At 50.0% G+C, this 16,503-nt stretch overlaps 6 protein-coding genes across 6 annotated transcripts; 4 read left to right on the top strand and 2 right to left on the bottom strand.

Annotated features, from left to right (window-relative positions):
* Positions 1-3,088: 3,088 nt before the first annotated feature.
* Positions 3,089-5,164, top strand: B0J16DRAFT_261638 (citrate synthase-like protein; the record flags this gene model as incomplete). Its single annotated transcript, XM_046123282.1, has 3 exons — positions 3,089-3,523; positions 3,581-3,768; positions 3,820-5,164. The coding sequence occupies 3 exons, from the start codon at positions 3,089-3,091 to the stop codon at positions 5,162-5,164; spliced, it is 1,968 nt and encodes a 655-aa protein (XP_045985987.1).
* Positions 5,165-5,893: 729 nt separating this feature from the next.
* B0J16DRAFT_332281 (uncharacterized protein) lies at positions 5,894-6,536 on the top strand. The gene is made up of 2 exons (XM_046126694.1): positions 5,894-5,994; positions 6,049-6,536. The coding sequence occupies exon 2, from the start codon at positions 6,099-6,101 to the stop codon at positions 6,360-6,362; it is 264 nt and encodes an 87-aa protein (XP_045985988.1). The 5' UTR covers positions 5,894-5,994; positions 6,049-6,098; the 3' UTR covers positions 6,363-6,536.
* Positions 6,537-9,246, bottom strand: B0J16DRAFT_332282 (MRG-domain-containing protein). Its single transcript, XM_046126695.1, has 4 exons — positions 8,515-9,246; positions 7,221-7,492; positions 7,060-7,175; positions 6,537-7,006 (listed from the first exon to the last, which is right to left on the bottom strand). Exons 1-4 carry the CDS (start codon positions 8,917-8,919, stop codon positions 6,834-6,836), a joined length of 966 nt encoding a protein of 321 aa, XP_045985989.1. The 5' UTR covers positions 8,920-9,246; the 3' UTR covers positions 6,537-6,833.
* A 318-nt stretch (positions 9,247-9,564) lies between these two features.
* On the top strand, positions 9,565-13,845 carry B0J16DRAFT_299365 (uncharacterized protein). Its single transcript, XM_046124533.1, has 5 exons — positions 9,565-10,054; positions 10,113-10,578; positions 10,635-11,416; positions 11,470-11,700; positions 11,754-13,845. Exons 1-5 carry the CDS (start codon positions 9,773-9,775, stop codon positions 13,530-13,532), a joined length of 3,540 nt encoding a protein of 1,179 aa, XP_045985990.1. The 5' UTR covers positions 9,565-9,772; the 3' UTR covers positions 13,533-13,845.
* Positions 13,846-14,032: 187 nt separating this feature from the next.
* Positions 14,033-14,839, top strand: B0J16DRAFT_53770 (Cnl2/NKP2 family protein-domain-containing protein). The gene is made up of 2 exons (XM_046134024.1): positions 14,033-14,397; positions 14,452-14,839. The coding sequence occupies exons 1-2, from the start codon at positions 14,101-14,103 to the stop codon at positions 14,710-14,712; spliced, it is 558 nt and encodes a 185-aa protein (XP_045985991.1). The 5' UTR covers positions 14,033-14,100; the 3' UTR covers positions 14,713-14,839.
* Positions 14,787-16,181, bottom strand: B0J16DRAFT_53767 (uncharacterized protein). The gene is made up of 3 exons (XM_046134023.1): positions 15,494-16,181; positions 14,971-15,388; positions 14,787-14,922 (listed from the first exon to the last, which is right to left on the bottom strand). Exons 1-3 carry the CDS (start codon positions 15,792-15,794, stop codon positions 14,862-14,864), a joined length of 780 nt encoding a protein of 259 aa, XP_045985992.1. The 5' UTR covers positions 15,795-16,181; the 3' UTR covers positions 14,787-14,861.
* Positions 16,182-16,503: the final 322 nt, after the last annotated feature.

A 16,503-nucleotide genomic window follows, 5' to 3' on the forward strand; every position in this document is an offset into this window, starting at 1 on the left:
AAGGAAGAGGAAGAGAAAGTTGATGATTGCTCAAGACTATGAGAGAGGTGAGAATGGAGGAGCAAAAAGAAGCGGGAGTTGGAGCCAGACAGGAGTGAATAGCTCTCGCTGGTCGAAAAAACCACTGGACCTGAAGGATGGAAGCTCAAGGGGAAGACAAGCGGGTGGAGTCTCAATGGATGGAGGGGTCGGAATGGAAGGAGGGGAGGGGTGACCTGGCGTGCTGGCGTGCTGGGCCTGGGGGCTAGGTAGCCTGGAGCCCATCCAGTAGCCTGGGGCGAGCGGCGAGCGCGCGGGCGGTCAGTGGATGGTACCTGGAGCGACAGGGTCGATCGGCGCGTGGCTGAGGTACCTGGGCCCTGAAAACAAAATTCATTGGGGACGGGAGGAAGGGTTCATCCAAAAAAAGCGATGAGAGCTGGACATGTACCGGTACATGGCTCATGTCACTCCAAGCTGTTGAGGACCTGAGTGGACCAGGGGGAGGCGACCCGACGACACGACAACCAACCTGGTAGCCTGGGCTCTGCATCCATTGAGTTACGTACGTACGACAAGTCAAATTCAACAGACGTCAATCGAAACAACCTAACCACCGCCGAAAACCGCAGCGAACAATTTACTCGTCCACGCTAAGTTACCACCTCAAGCGCAACCCAAACCCAATTCTATTCAATTTCCCGAGATTCGAAAGAGCTTCTATCAGTTTCTCGGCCAATTTCGTTTCTTGAGTTGTTTTCTGTGCTTGCTTCCTTTTTTGGGGTGCATCTGCGATATCAACATCATCCTCATCATAACCCTGGCTGAAGGCTTCCTATCATTGGATGAGGTTGGCAATGATTGACTCGGGTTCCGGGGAAGGGTGATGGGTTGACCTTGCGGTGAGCCCCCATTGAGGTCGGGTGCGTGCCTCAACCTATGCTCAGGCAAGCCAAGGTGAAGTGCAGTGAGTGAGTGCAGTTCACGGTTTCCATTGAGGTGGCTTTTTCCCTACCAATGGTGGTCAGCGCCTGCAGAAGACGCCACCCCCGACTTGGCCTGGTCTAAGCTGCCCGCCCTGCCCCTCCATCCCCCTCCATCTCCACTCCTCACCTCACCTCATCTCATCTCACTGTATCTCACTGCAGCTATCCCAATCCATTCCACGCTGTTCACTTCGAACCAGCCCACAACTCCCGGCTGGTTGCGGGATCAAGTGTCCATCTTGCTGCATCTACGTCCGATTTTCGGTGGATAGATTTCGAATTTTCAATCGAACTTTCAAGTCTACTGTACACCTCTTAGGCCTAACGAGCACAAGAGCCCCAGGCCTATCTAGTTCAGGCCTACCGGGCTGTCAGGCTATGGATGGCGATGAGTTCCCAGTTTAGAACTGCAGACCATCTGTGGAACATCAATCGGACAGACCAGGAGGAGAAAGTGGCTTCATTCCCGCAGGTGATGTCTTAAGGTGCAGGGAGTCGAGTTTCATTTCTTCTGTATAGCTCGTACAGTACCAAGCGGTAGGGCTAGCTCTAAGTCAGTTGTGTCTGCGTGTCTACCCAACAACGATCAATGCCGCCTTTTCATTCTCTGTTATCCCTGGAAAAAAGGGTTCTACAGTTGGAAGGCTTGGAAAACGCCGGATCTCAACATGGTACAGACTACCAACAACCAACAAGCGTTCGTACAATAAGCTTGGAAAAGCCGTCAATTGGTCTGTGTCATGCCCAGTGGCGGCTGTTTTGCTTATTTTCCTTCTCTAGAGGGCGATTACTGTACTGTCGTACAAGACGATACGGATACGGCGTGCTTGAATTTCAGGGCCATGAGATGCCGACGATCCTGCAAGATCTTCAACGGCAATTCATGGGCAATGCACACCTACGCATTGGAAGCCCACTGTTTCACACAGAAAGGATTCAAAGTAAGCCGTCCTATGTCTCTCTACATGAAACCATAAGCCATACTTGTTGCTCTTGTGATCATCAGTTCTGAGTTGATTTTCTTGAACTGAATTGAGCCGTTCATAAACTTCTTGGAGTGTCATGGTGGGGGAACAACGCCTCTTGCAAGTGTTAGATTGGCACCAACCTATAACGGGCTCATGTACTGGTACTTTGGTGTGGGAGCTCCAGTCTACAAGCTCAATTGCCAGCACAGAAAAAAAAAGTCCATGGATTCAACAGATCAACAAGAACAAAAAAAGAGGACCCTGGAGCAAGCGACATCCCCAAAGAAAGCACAGGCTTCTTCCCCAACTGGCTGGTTGGTAGATCAACTCCGACACCACCCCTTGCAGTTGAGAGTTGTTGCATTTGCAATTGACGAGGTCGGGCGAGAGATTTCCTAACATGGCAATCGAGTTTGTTGGAGATTGATATCATTGCAAAAACACGATATCAATTGTTGACTTTTGAGAAGCAATGAAGAGTTTCACTCCAAAAACTGACTCCTACCTGGTAGCGGTATGTGAGAATACCGGTGCAAGGCGGTGGCTAGTGCGATGTACCGGGAGGTGGGTCTTAGCTTGCCTTGCAGGGGGCTATGTACACGGCACCCCCTGCCCCTCCATCATGTACTGTACCTGAAGTACTCGACCTTCAACCCCACTAAGTTTTTCTGGCTTGTAGGATCAATGTGGATGGGACCTCAAAGGCGGCATGGACGACATGGATAGGCTTCTGCTACAGCTTGCCCGCACTTTCTTCGCAGCACAGCAGCCTCATCGACCCTTGAAAGTCAACCAAAAACCAGCCGAAGTCTAGCTCTCACCCGCCCACCAGACGGCAGGTACCTAGAAGGTGAACATTCCTCCTGAATTCTCCTGCCTTTTCCCCCTCCCCCTCGTCCCCGTCTTTCCATTTGTCTCATTCAACTGACGGATCACCTCGACCGTTTCTTCTACTCATCTTCAATCCCTTTCTCATTTTCTCTTCATACCTCCATCTCTCCCCCATACCTAATTCCTTTGAGCCCGCTTCTCCCTTAGAGAGCTCAGAGCGTTTCTCTCCTCGCAGTCGCTGATACCTTATTTGGTTCTTCCAGCGCTTCAAATCTCAACTCTCAACTCTCAACCTCCACCACACCGTCGAGCTCGATATTCACAATGGCTGCCGCTACCTCCAACAGCCTGTCGGCCAACGACAACATTCAGCGTTTCACGGCTGCCAGCCGACCGTTGAGCCCTCGTCCTGAGCACGCTCTTTTCACCGACAAGACGCGATGCCTCGTCTACGGACTCCAGCCCCGAGCCGTCCAGGGCATGCTCGACTTTGACTTCATCTGCAAGCGATCTAAGCCCTCCGTTGCCGGTATCGTCTACACTTTCGGCGGCCAATTCGTCAGCAAGATGTACTGGGGAACCAGCGAGACTCTGCTGCCCGTCTACCAGCAGGTCGACAAAGCCATGGAGAAGCACCCCGACGTCGATGTCGTCGTCAACTTTGCTTCTTCCCGAAGTGTCTACAGCTCTACCATGGAGCTTATGCAGTACCCCCAGGTCAAGACCATTGCTATCATTGCTGAGGGTGTTCCCGAGCGAGTAAGTCTTCGTCAATTGCAGATGCACGCCAAAACCGTTTGCTAACAACATTTCCAGCGAGCTCGTGAGATCGCCCACGTCGCTCAGAAGAAGGGTGTTACCATCATTGGTCCTGCTACCGTTGGTGGTATCAAGCCCGGCAGCTTCAAGATTGGTAACACTGGTGGTATGATGGACAACATCGTTGCCTCAAAGCTTTATCGCAAGGGAAGTGTTGGCTACGTGAGCAAGTCTGGAGGCATGAGGTGAGTTTCCTAAGTCTTTTGTGTATTGACCTGTTTACTAACAATGGCCAGCAATGAGCTGAACAACATTATCTCCCAGAACACCGATGGTGTGTATGAGGGTATTGCTATTGGTGGTGACCGATACCCCGGTACCACTTTCATCGACCATCTTCTGCGATACCAAGCCGACCCTGAGTGCAAGATCCTTGTCTTGCTTGGTGAGGTCGGTGGTGTTGAGGAATACAAGGTCATCGAGGCTGTCAAGCAGGGCGTCATTACCAAGCCCATCGTTGCATGGGCTATCGGTACTTGCGCCAGCATGTTTAAGACCGAGGTCCAGTTCGGTCACGCTGGTTCTTTCGCCAACTCTCAGCTCGAGACTGCCAAGATGAAGAACGAGAAGATGAAGGAGGCCGGTTTCCACGTCCCCGCCACTTTCGAGGACCTTCCCTCAACTCTCAAGGAGGTCTACGACAAGCTCGTTTCTCAAGGCACCATCGTTCCTCAGCCCGAGCCCGTCGTCCCCAAGATTCCTCTCGACTACTCTTGGGCCCAGGAGCTTGGTCTCATCCGAAAGCCCGCTGCGTTCATCTCCACCATTTCCGATGACCGTGGTCAGGAGCTTCTCTACGCCGGCATGCCTATCTCTGACGTTTTCAAGGAGGATATCGGCATTGGTGGTGTCATGTCTCTGCTGTGGTTCCGCCGCCGCCTCCCCCCTTACGCCTCTAAGTTCCTCGAGATGGTCCTTATGCTTACTGCCGACCATGGCCCCGCTGTGTCTGGTGCCATGAACACCATTATCACCACTCGTGCCGGCAAAGATTTAATTAGCTCCCTAGTGGCTGGTCTCCTGACGATCGGCAGTAGGTTCGGAGGCGCGCTTGACGGTGCCGCTGAGGAATTCACCCGTGCCTTCGACAAGGGTCTCAGCCCCCGTGACTTCGTTGACAGCATGCGCAAGGCCAACAAGCTCATCCCTGGTATTGGTCACCGTATCAAGTCTCGAAACAACCCCGATCTCCGTGTCGAGCTCGTCAAGGAGTACGTCCTGAACAACTTCCCCAGCCACAAGCTTCTCGACTACGCTCTCGCTGTCGAGACTGTCACTACTTCCAAGAAGGATAACCTGATTCTCAACGTCGACGGTTGCATTGCCGTCTGCTTTGTTGATCTCGTCCGCAACTGCGGTGCTTTCTCCGCTGAGGAGGCTGAGGACTACCTCAAGATGGGTGTTCTTAACGGTCTTTTCGTTCTCGGCCGAAGCATTGGTCTTATTGCTCACTTCCTCGACCAGAAGCGTCTGCGTACTGGTCTCTACCGTCATCCTTGGGACGATATCACCTACCTCCTTCCCAACCTTAGAGAGGCTGGTGCTCCTGGTGCCGAGGGACGTGTTGAGGTTTCTCTGTAAGAGATGGAGAATGATAATGCAAACGGGAAGGGAAGAAAGAAGGCGTCGAGCATTTGATGATTTTGTGCCGGCCTGGACGCGTCGCGAAAAAACGACGGTCTGTATGAGAATTCCAATACAATGTAACTAGTGCTGGAGGCCACAAGATGGCTCTCCATATTACTCGCTGATCCTATAGACATGAATGTTGATGTTTGATATGAGATTCTGATTGACTTATATTTATTCTTTCGAACTGGTGATACTTGCTATGTCGTGATACTCAGCGAATCGACTCACCAGAGCTACGAAACCACTTTTTTATCGTTTCATGATCATTCAACACCCGCATTTGGTATTTGTTAGACTGCTATGTATCCAAGTTACCACCTTAGGTCCTAAGGTAGCTACTGCTTTTGGTGGTCCAACTGTATTTCGTTTATGGTTCCCCCACTGACTGTTCCTCGCTAAACCAAACGGCATTCTGCACTTATCTAGCTGTATGTTAGTTCAAAAGCGAATTAGCAACCCGATTGTATCGGCGGACAACTTAAGAGAACCCTTACGATTATTTCATCAGATAAATAGATGATTGCTCCTACTCGTTTCCCTATTACAACTATTAGAGTTCCTTGTTAATCAACTTGCATGTTAACAGTGAGGTTCTCTGAGTGATCACATGACCTAGTGGATTCGGAATTAGTCCCGATCCCGGAAAGGTTTGGCGCCTCTGTGGATTTTGACGCCGACCCTGAGCTCATGCTTCTTTGACGACGACCGACGAGACGTGAAAGGCGGGCTGCTGTGATTTTCAGGGATATTTCTACGAGTGCAATTGCAAGGCTTTAATGGTAAGCTATTCTTTTATTCTATCTACTCGACTCTGTTCTTACGCAAAACATTAGACCTAGCGCTCCAATTCCTCCCATCGACCGACCAAGCAAACGAACAAACCATGTCTTTCTTCCGCATCACCCTCCACCGCTCAGCTATCGGTCTTCCCGAGCGCACAAGAGGTGTCCTCGCCGCGCTGGGCTTGCGCCGTCGAATGCAGACCGTCTTCCACCCCGTGCACCCTCAATTCGCCGGTATGATTCTCAAGGTCAAGGAGCTTGTCCGTGTGGAAGAGGTGGACCGCGTGCTGAGCAAGAGAGAAGTCAAGGCTGCGCGGACACCGGACGCTGGATTCTACGTTGAGAGGGCTGTGCCAAGAATGTAAGGGGAGAGGAATGAAATCGATACCAAGGAAAGAATAAATGGGAATGTGTACTATACTGTAATGACCTTTGTACAAAACATGGTGGCAGTTCGGAGGGAATGATAGAATCACGATCAAAATAAACCGAGGAAAAACTACTCGAGATGCGTCGATCACGGATTTTCTGAAGCATGGATGAAATAATACAAGTTCTGACAATTAAGACCCTAAACACCAAGAATACAATACTAGTTAAGAAAAGAATGCAGACGACGAAAGCCATCATATCCTGCAGCGACGTACTAGTATCACATTACTCCAATCGTGATTCTCTACCCCAAAAAAGGGTCACGATAACAAAATCTTTCGTCTACCTTCTGCTGTCATGGTGCACCTCGCAGCTCTGAATGGCTAATAGGACCGTTCTGTAAAATTCAAGAGGACCATGGAGAACGTGCATCAAACATCGAGGTCGGCTTGACTACTGGGCCTCTAGAAGCTGCGAGCCTTGTCGATGTAGTCTTGGGCCGGAGTCTCGTACTCGTTGGCGAAGTAGGTTTCGCAGTTACGTCCCAGCCAAACATTGAACTTGCCAATTTCTTCGCGGAGGCGTGACACGGACTGCTGGTCCATGTTGGTCTGCGCCAACAACTCAGGGAGAGACACTTTTGGGATAAGTCAGTCAAAGAAAGTTGAAGAAAATTAGGTGTGCTCGTACCTATCAATCGAGCAAGATGCTCAGCACCGTAGACGTCACAGACATTGGTGTATTCGGGGTTTGATTCGGTGTTTTCCCACAGCTTCTTCATCTCCATGTACTGGTGGCGCTCAAAACTGGGCAAGTCAGCAACGACTCATTTCCATTAGGAATAGACTTACCGATAGAGTAGGATTCTGCTGAGAGCCTTCTCAAAGTACTCGCGGAGACCTGCTACAACTTCCTCCAAGATATCCATACTGGATGATCCTTCCTCACGATGGGGGCGCTCATGGGCAAGGTAGTCCTCAAAAATCTTGGCGACTGGCTTAGAGTGAGGGAGAGGAACCAGTTGGTTATTCTTGGTAATGTTCTCCCAGTCATCTACAAGCATCGCTTGAATGTGATCAGGCACAGGCAGGTTGATCATGGGCTTGTTATGGAATGAGTCTTCCTGTAAAGTAGTTAGCATATAATGGCTACGACTGTTGGAAATGAAAGTGGAATCGGGTAAGGCTAAGGTCATAGGCACTCGAGGGATGTATCTACCGTCTCTAGTTCATCAGGTTGTCCAAGCTCGTCACTTGGACTTTGCTTGCGCTTGGTACCACACTTGGGTGCTTTGGAGGCTTTGGAGGTCTTGGAGGTTTTGGGGGGCTTTCGACGAGGCTGCTTAGTCTCGACATTGGCGGCGAGTGGAAAAGTGTAGCGGTTATCCTGAACAAGCTTGCCCGAATCGGTGACATAGCGATGCTTCTTTGATGGGAGGGCTGTGAGGGGGTCTTTGGGCTCGCTGATGCTCCCAAGCGAGACCTTTCTAGACGACTCGCCGGAATTGACAGACTCGCTAGATTGAGTCTCTTCAGGACATTCCCGCACGTTTGGGATGGGAAAGCTCTGCGAAGCAGATGGCTTGCTGGGAGATTGCATCGTGCTGAGAGAATGCCCACGACTTGGGGGAAGATATCAGTGGGAAAAGGGGGAGTGTTATGGTGAAGACATGTGAAGTTGGCAATGTTTAGGGAAAGAGCACGACTAGCAGGTGCGGAGGGGAGTGGATATGTAAAGTAGAATTCAGAAATATGCCTGGTAAAGAGGCAGCTTCTGATGTTTGAAGAAGGGCACAGCAGTGACAGGTAATAATGGAATATGGGGGATGAGTGTGCCAGTGCCAGAGTAGGAAGGCTGCGGGCCAATACTAGATCTGAATCGCAAACAAGTATCCTTTAGTTTTGGATGTGGCCTCATATATTTAGCTAGACGGAAACCCGAAGTTTCTGACAGCCGCAAACTCTCCAGCTACGGGGTGGTAACGAAGTGCAGATACCCCAGCTCTTGGGCAGTCTTAATACGGCCAACTCGACCGTAACATGCATGTAACAACAGCCCAGAACTTCTGGGAGCAACACTCATATAAATGGTAAAAGGCGGTCGAACAACGGAATAGGTCAGAACAAAGAGGGGAGAAATTCTTACCTGTTCAAGTTCCCAATCTTTTCCTCGTCTGCCTCCTCTACCTCCTTGAACAGTAGCGGACCCCGATCTCTCCTCGCTGACTCTAGCAGACTCGGCACCACTTCTAAGGCCCTTCTTGGGCTGTTTCGTGCTTCGTTGAATATTATGCTTCACTTGCGCATGAAGTTGTGCCGCAAGCTCCTTGTGTTCATCATCAAAAGGCCGGATGCGGTCAACCAGGACCCAGTCGTCCCAAGTATTCTTCCAGCCCTTGTAATGGACTTTATACTTGTAGCCATCACTGGGCTTCTCACCTTGCTGAACGTCCATAATCTTAGCCTCATAGAGCATGTCCATGTGAAAGCAAAGAACCTTTTCATCCTTGCTAAAAGGCGGAGGCGCCGGTTGCTGACGCGCAGGAGCCATGATGATGTCGGTTGTGGTTGTGATGTGATTGTTGAGTGTTGAAAGAGAAGAGAAGAGTTGAAGTTACAAGAAAGGGTAGAGAAGAGAAGACAAGGGGAAAGAAAAGAAGGGACAACAAGAAGATGTTGATCTAAGCACGGATACCCTCTGAATAAGTATGGATTATGTTTTGTCCCGTTTAAGTTCAATAGAACAACTCTGATGAGTGCTGACAATATTCCAAGTGTGAAATCAATGAACAAGATGAGTTGAGAGCGATTACAAGAGGTTGATACATGGAGCACAGTTCAGTTTTGCATCAACAATTACGGTAAGGTAAGATCCATGGGTACGGATACGGTAGGTACAATCTACTAATGTACGGGTAGTACCTATTAAGTTAGGTCGCGTTAATGAGGAAACAGGGGGTGTGCTTCTTCTTTTTTTACTGCACGCGACGACGCGACAGGACACAGGATAGCCCCTTCTTCCTTTAATAGGACCCGGTTTGCTGGGCACGATAAGATAAGAGAATAAATCCAAAGTAGGTTTAGTCAAATTTAGGTATAAGTGGAGGTAAGAAGTGAGGTGGACTGGGCTGAACTGAGAATTAGTGGAAGGCTACCCCTCCTGGGCTCTAACTTTTCTCAAGACGACATCACTGGGGAAAAGCCCCCGCTGGGCCGATCTCGCAAACGCATTGGAAGTGACGTGAGTCAATTGGACGCCGCCTCTCACTAAAAAGTTTCTTGAACTTGCATGCAGTGAATTACTTATTCACCTTAAAAAAAAAAACCATCAATTCGCTCCCAAACGTTTTGCCTGACTTCGTTACACCTCTTATAATAGCCATTGCTTCAGGCAGCTCTTCACCATGGCTAACATTCCCGATCCCACTGCTGATTTGGACTGGACCTATGATGGCAGTATCATTGAACACTTTGCCCGAAATGCGGAAGCACATCCCGAGAGGACTTGTGTAGTAGAAACCAAGACCTCAGAAACTCCTGAGAGACGGTTCACATACAAGCAGATCTATGAAGCTTCTAACCTGTTGGCGCATCACTTGACCGAGAATGGGGTTGGGCTTGGTGATGTCGTTATGATATGGGCTCATCGCTCTGTCGATTTGGTTGTGGCTATCATGGGCACTCTTGTGAGTCTTTCATAGTCTACCAGGACACATTATCCACAAGTTGCTAACAATATCAAAGGCCTCGGGTGCTACCTTCTCAGTTCTTGACCCTCTTTACCCTCCTAGCAGACAACAGGTCTATCTCGAGGTTGCTCAGCCTTGTGCTTTGGTCAACATCGCAAAGGCGTCCGATGAAGCTGGACCTCTTGCTCCCCTCGTCAGGAGATACATTGACGAAGAGCTAAACCTCAAGACCGAAGTCCCTTCATTAAGAATCGGAGATGATGGTATCTTGGCAGGAGGCGAGGTTAACGGGGCAGATATTTTTACCCAAGTTAAGGGACCCAAGGAATCTCGTCCCGATGTTGTCGTTGGTCCTGACAACAATCCTACTCTCAGTTTTACCAGTGGCTCGGAAGGAAAGCCTAAGGGTGTTTTGGGACGCCATTACAGTCTCTGCAGATACTTTCCTTGGATGGCCGAGAGATTCAACTTGTCATCTGAATCCAGATATACCATGCTCTCAGGAATAGCCCACGATCCCAGCAAGTAGTACGACTAGCGATCTGAAGTTCTTCAGCTAACATGTCGTTTCCTCTAGTACAGCGAGATATTTTCACGCCCCTCTTCCTTGGTGCTCAGCTCCTGGTTCCTTCCAAGGAGGACATTCAGCACGAAAAGCTCGCGGAATGGATGCGAGAACACAAGCCTACCGTTACTCACTTGACACCGGCCATGGGTCAGATCCTGGTTGGAGGTGCAACTGCCGAGTTTCCATCACTCGACAGGGCATTCTTTGTCGGTGATGTTCTGACCACCAGAGATTGTCGACAACTTCGAAAGCTCGCTGAGAACGCCAACATCGTCAACATGTATGGAACAACCGAGACTCAGAGAGCTGTCAGTTATTTCGAGATCCCAAGCCACTCCAAGGACCCCAACGCTCTGGACGCTCTCGGTAACACCGTGCCCGCCGGTAAGGGTATGCAGAACGTGCAGCTTCTGGTCATCGATCGCCAGGACCGCAACAAGATTTGCGGAGTTGGCGAAGTTGGTGAGATTTATGTGAGAGCCGCTGGTCTTGCCGAGGGATACCGCGACAACGAAAAATTGAACTCAGAAAAGTTCCTCACGTCCTGGTTTGTTGAGCCAAACAAGTGGGTTGAGGCCTACGCGCACCTGAACAAGGACGACCCTCGACTCAAGGATTATGTTCCCCGCGATCGTCTTTACCGCACAGGCGATTTGGGACGTTACCTTGAGTCTGGTGACGTCGAGGCTACCGGCCGAGCTGATGATCAGGTCAAGATTCGTGGTTTCCGAATCGAGCTTAACGAAATCGACAGCAACCTCAGCCAGAACCCCTTGATCCGAGACTGCAAGGTACGTTCACAGAACAGCAATGCATTAATAAGAGATTGCTAACTCCCAAACAGACCCTGGTGCGAAGAGACAAGAACGAGGAGCCAATTCTCGTCAGCTACATCGTCCCTGAGTTGAACGAGTGGCCTAAGTTCCTCAAGGTCCAAGGGCTGGAAGACGTCGAGGATGAGGGAACCGATATCGGACCTACCAAGGTTTACTTCAAGCGTTTCCGACGTATGCAAACTGAGGTCCGTGACCACCTGAAGGGTCGATTGCCTGCTTATGCGGTTCCTACTACTTATGTAAGTCTGAAACATGATCTTGTGAAGTGGTCTAGTGGCTAACATATCGTCAGATCACCCTGGAGAAACTTCCTCTGAACCCCAACGGCAAGGTTGACAAGCCTAACCTCCCCTTCCCTGATATTGCAGAGCAGACTGAGGGCGCTACCGAGGAGGACCTGAAGCGATGGGAGAGCCTTTCCCCTACCGAGCAAGCAATTGCCACGAACTGGTCTGAACTTATTCCTGGTCTTAATGCAAAGACCATTGCTCCTCAGAACGACTTTTTCGACCTTGGTGGTCATAGTTTGCTTGCCCAGCAAATGCTTTTGGCTGTGCGAAAGACGATCGGCGCAAATGTCTCTATCAACACTCTGTACGAGCATCCCAGTCTTGCTGGTTTCAGTGCTCAGATCGACAAGCAACTCAAGGGAGGCGCTGCTCAGTCAGAGGAAGACAAGAACCCCGAGTATGCCCGATCCCTTGACGAATTGCTCAAGGGGCTTCCTTCCAAGTATCAGTCCGCCGATCCGTCTACCATCCGTGCCAAGGCCAAGCCTGTTGTATTCCTTACCGGTGCCACTGGCTTCTTGGGTGCTTATCTGATCAAGGATATCCTCTCACGTACCAGTCGTCAAATTCAGGTAATTGCACATGTTCGAAGTGTGAAGGATCCCAAGGGTGCCTTTTCTCGTCTCCGCCGCTCTCTTGAGGGTTATGGGATGTGGCGAGATGAGTGGGAGTCACGCCTGAGTTGTGTTGTAGGTGATCTGAGTCAGCCAAACCTTGGAATCGAGTCATCCGTGTGGAATAACTTGGCTCAAACTGTCGATATGGTCATTCACAACGGCGCCACTGTCCACTGGGTCAAGCGTTATGCCGATATGAAGACCGCCAACGTCAACTCTACTATCGACGCCATGAAGCTCTGCAACGAAGGAAGGCCCAAGACTTTTACTTTTGTCAGCTCAACCAGTGTGCTTGACACTGAGCACTATATCAACCTCTCTGACAAGCAGATCAGCACCGGTCAGGGTGCTATCTCTGAGGAGGATGATATGATGGGCAGTCGCACTGGTCTTGGAACGGGTTATGGTCAGACCAAATGGGTTTCAGAGCAACTGGTTCGTGAAGCTGGAAGGAGGGGTCTTCGCGGTACAGTTGCACGACCAGGATACATTCTAGGTGATATTGAGACTGGTGTTGTGGTCACTGACGACTTCTTGGTGCGCGTCTTAAAGGGGAGTCTCGAGCTTGGTGTCCGACCTCGCATCGTCAACACAGTTAACGCAGTGCCCGTCAACCACGTCGCCAACGTTGTCGTGGCTTGCGCACTTAACCCTCTACCAGGTGGGGTTCATGTGGCCCATATCACCGGTCACCCCCGTCTGAGAATGAATGAGTATCTGTCCAGCCTTGAATACTACGGTTACAAGGTCCCCGAGGTTGATTACAGTCAGTGGAAGGATGAGCTAGAGAACTATGTTACAGCTGGTGGACAAGAGAAGGATCAAGAGCAGCATGCTCTTATGCCCTTGTACCACTTCTGTGTCAACGATCTCCCCGCTAACACCAGAGCGCCTGAGCTTGACGACTCAAACACCGTCAAGATTCTCAAGGACGACGCCGAGCATTGGACCGGCATCGATGAGAGCGCTGGATACGGTATTTCGCGAACGGATGTCGGGCGATTCCTCCATTTCCTGGCAGAGACAGGATTCATCTCTTGGCCTACAGGAAGAGGTCGACCATTTCCTGAGATCAACTTGACAGCCGCTCAGCTCGAGGCTGTTGGTGCCATCGGCGGCCGTGGTGGTACCGGTGCTCCTGCAGCTACAGCTCCCAAGGTCTAAACGAGATCTTTAGATATAAAAAGTTATTTGATTCAGCGACTATTTTATTTTAAACTCGATTGGAAGTGGTTAGATGACCTCATTTGTTTTGTATACCTATGTAGAGATCAATACAGAACAATGGATTGTAGCATAACGTTTTGACTCACGAAAACTACAATGCTTGGTTGACAAAATAAAGCTGTCAAATGGATGCTGACAGTACATACAGTTCACCGAGCCTTGTAATATCAAGTTGATATGCTTATTTTGTCACCTGCTCATGACCAAAAACCGGCTTCCACGATTGTACCAAGTTGATGTTATTTCCGCGGTATATCACATCGTGATATTATAGTATTGAATGTGCTTCAGGTAGATTCGTTTGGCTCATGTAGGTCTTTCTTTATCTTCCCCTGCTCTTATCAACCTAGCAAAGAAGGAGGTGGGGCACTTAACGCGCTTGGGTTTCCCATCGCGTCTTGGTTACATTCAATACCATACGAAGGCACTTCCAGATTATTAATCTAACAGTAGCAAATATTTCGAACTTGGTATTTCTAACCACATTGGCCTCGGAAACTTCAAAATGGCGCCTACAGAAGCTGAACTCCTGGCTAATTACCTTATCCAACCTTCAACTCTGACCGCCATCACAACACTTGAGCAGTTCAAGGCACTCTTCCCTCGTCCGCTACAATCGTCACCACAAGTTCGATCTTTGTTTCGAGATCTGCAAGCGCAGCGTGCAGATGTTCTGGACCAAGTTGCCGAAAACATCGCCGATGAAGCAAAACGAGGTCTCGCAATGCGGCGGGAAGTCGTGCGGGCCAAGCGTGAGGCAGAACGGGAAGACATAGACGCTGAAATTGAAATAGAGCGTGCGGTGGGTGCCTTCACTAACTACGGCTTCGATCAAAAGTACTGAACGGATATTTAGCTATTTGGCGATGCGTCAGGAGCAGCAAGTGCCAAGCATACCCTCCACTCTGTTATTCCCGAGCTAGAGGGTGCAGCAGGCGCTCTGGAAGCCGAGATTGAAAAGCTACAAGAGGAAGAGGCGGCGCTCCTCGAGTCTGTGCAACAAACTGTAGGTGCACTGAGCGATCTACGATATGGAAAATTCTCCAATGGACAAATAAGCGACGAAGTCATCGGCGGTCTGAAGAACGTGGAAGCAGCTTGCGAGAACAAGTCATAGATTACAGGTCACTCCGCAAACGCCATAACGAGCTCGTACGAAAGTCATGATACATTTTGAATCTACTCAAATAACTCGATACTTATTACTAGATATCGACCAACTGAATATGGCTCCGATCAACCTTGCAGGAAATTCCCAGCATCAATTTATCGGGCGGGCTGAGCACCAGCCTGAGGAGCACCGGGAGCACCTTGCATGCGACGAGACCTGTCCAACATTAGCATCATGGATCATCGGTGGATAAGGAAAACTTACATCATGGCGCGGCTGCCAAAGGACACAACAAGCATGAAGAGCCAGTTGGGAATCAGGTTCATGGCCCACATAAGGTAACCGAAGGGAATAGCCAGGCCATACTCGGCGAGCTTGCCGTTGGTGGGGTGGAACCAAGCGCTGGTATGGCGATGGAACTCGTCCTTGCTACCAGAGGCCTGAAGGGCGACCAGAGTGTCGGAGGTGGTGGTGGTCAAGTTGAGCCTCTTGCTGTAGATCTCGACGGGCGCGGGCTCGGGAAGCACATCGAAGATGTAAAGGCTAGGAGGGCCGGCAGACCAGGAGTTGCAAAGAATGGGCTGGTTGTCGCAGTTCAAGTAGGCCATATGGGGTGTGTTCTCGAGGAGCGCAAACTTGGCAGCGGTCTCGTTGAAGGCCTGCTCGACAGTTCCGCATCGACCTTTGATCATAAGTTAGCTTGAGGTCAATCCACCAGATATTGCGACAAGTACAAGTCGCATAACACATAGAGGGTCGCGATTGTATCGCAGATCATCAAACATACCATAGCAGGTCTTGTTTCCACCAGAGACGAGCAACCACCACTCCTCGGGAGTGGTGGCGCCAGCGGCAACGGGCTCGTAGAGAGTCTCCTTCCAGTTCTCCAGAGTCAAGACGTTGAGTCTCATAGAACCAGCCTTAGCCTCGGCGGCGGCAACGGGGTCATGGTGGCCTGGGTTAGGAATGTAGGAAGCGAACTGGCCGATGACATTCTGGAACTGGGCCTTGTACTGGTCGACAGGAGAGTCTTGGGCGGCAGCCAGAGCGGGCAGGGCCGCGAGGACAGTAGACGATGAGAAGCGCATATTGGCGGAGATGGGAATTAATGGCGCAAACTAATCAATGTCAACCTTGAGAGAGATGGGCCGGAGAGGAATAAAGAAGAGAAGAAGACAACACAACACAGAAGATGGATGGACGGGTTATGGTGGAGATGAAATGGATAAAGTAAAGACCCTGGCGGAAAAGCTGGACCCTTGTATCGTTGGGGATATTGGAGCTTACTGATATACCCTTCTCTTCCTTGTCTACGACTTTACCTTGCCAGAGCTTTTACCGTTAACTCCTCATTTGCTGTACCTTGGCTAAAGCTCGAGGTAGCAATAGTTAACGCTAGCCCACCAATAGACAATTCTTAAGCTGTCCGCTGTAAAGGTTCCAGCTTAGAGAACTCCGCAAAGTGTTTGCATCAGTACCATTAAACGATACATACAGGTATTAATAAGGTTTCATGTCTTCGGCGCACTCATTTAAAGCGAATCATGGTCAATTAAATACAGCTTGCTACCTCAAGGTCCGCAAAACCAATGATGACAGATGACAACAAACATTAGTACAATGCTCTACAGTACAATCCTTACCTAGCTCCAGACTTTCGTGACAAGTGCTTGGAATCTAACCCAGGTCGTATTAGACGATTTCCATTAATCTGACCCCACACGGAAAGGGAAGCTGTGTTTCCCAACAAGAGAGACACCCTTGACACCCTAGCAGCCTACAGCTGACAATGCACTA

This window comes from Fusarium flagelliforme (genome assembly GCF_020744385.1).
Source record: "Fusarium flagelliforme strain FIESC 12 MPI-CAGE-AA-0113 chromosome Unknown B0J16scaffold_2, whole genome shotgun sequence".
Classification (NCBI taxonomy): domain Eukaryota; kingdom Fungi; phylum Ascomycota; class Sordariomycetes; order Hypocreales; family Nectriaceae; genus Fusarium; species Fusarium flagelliforme.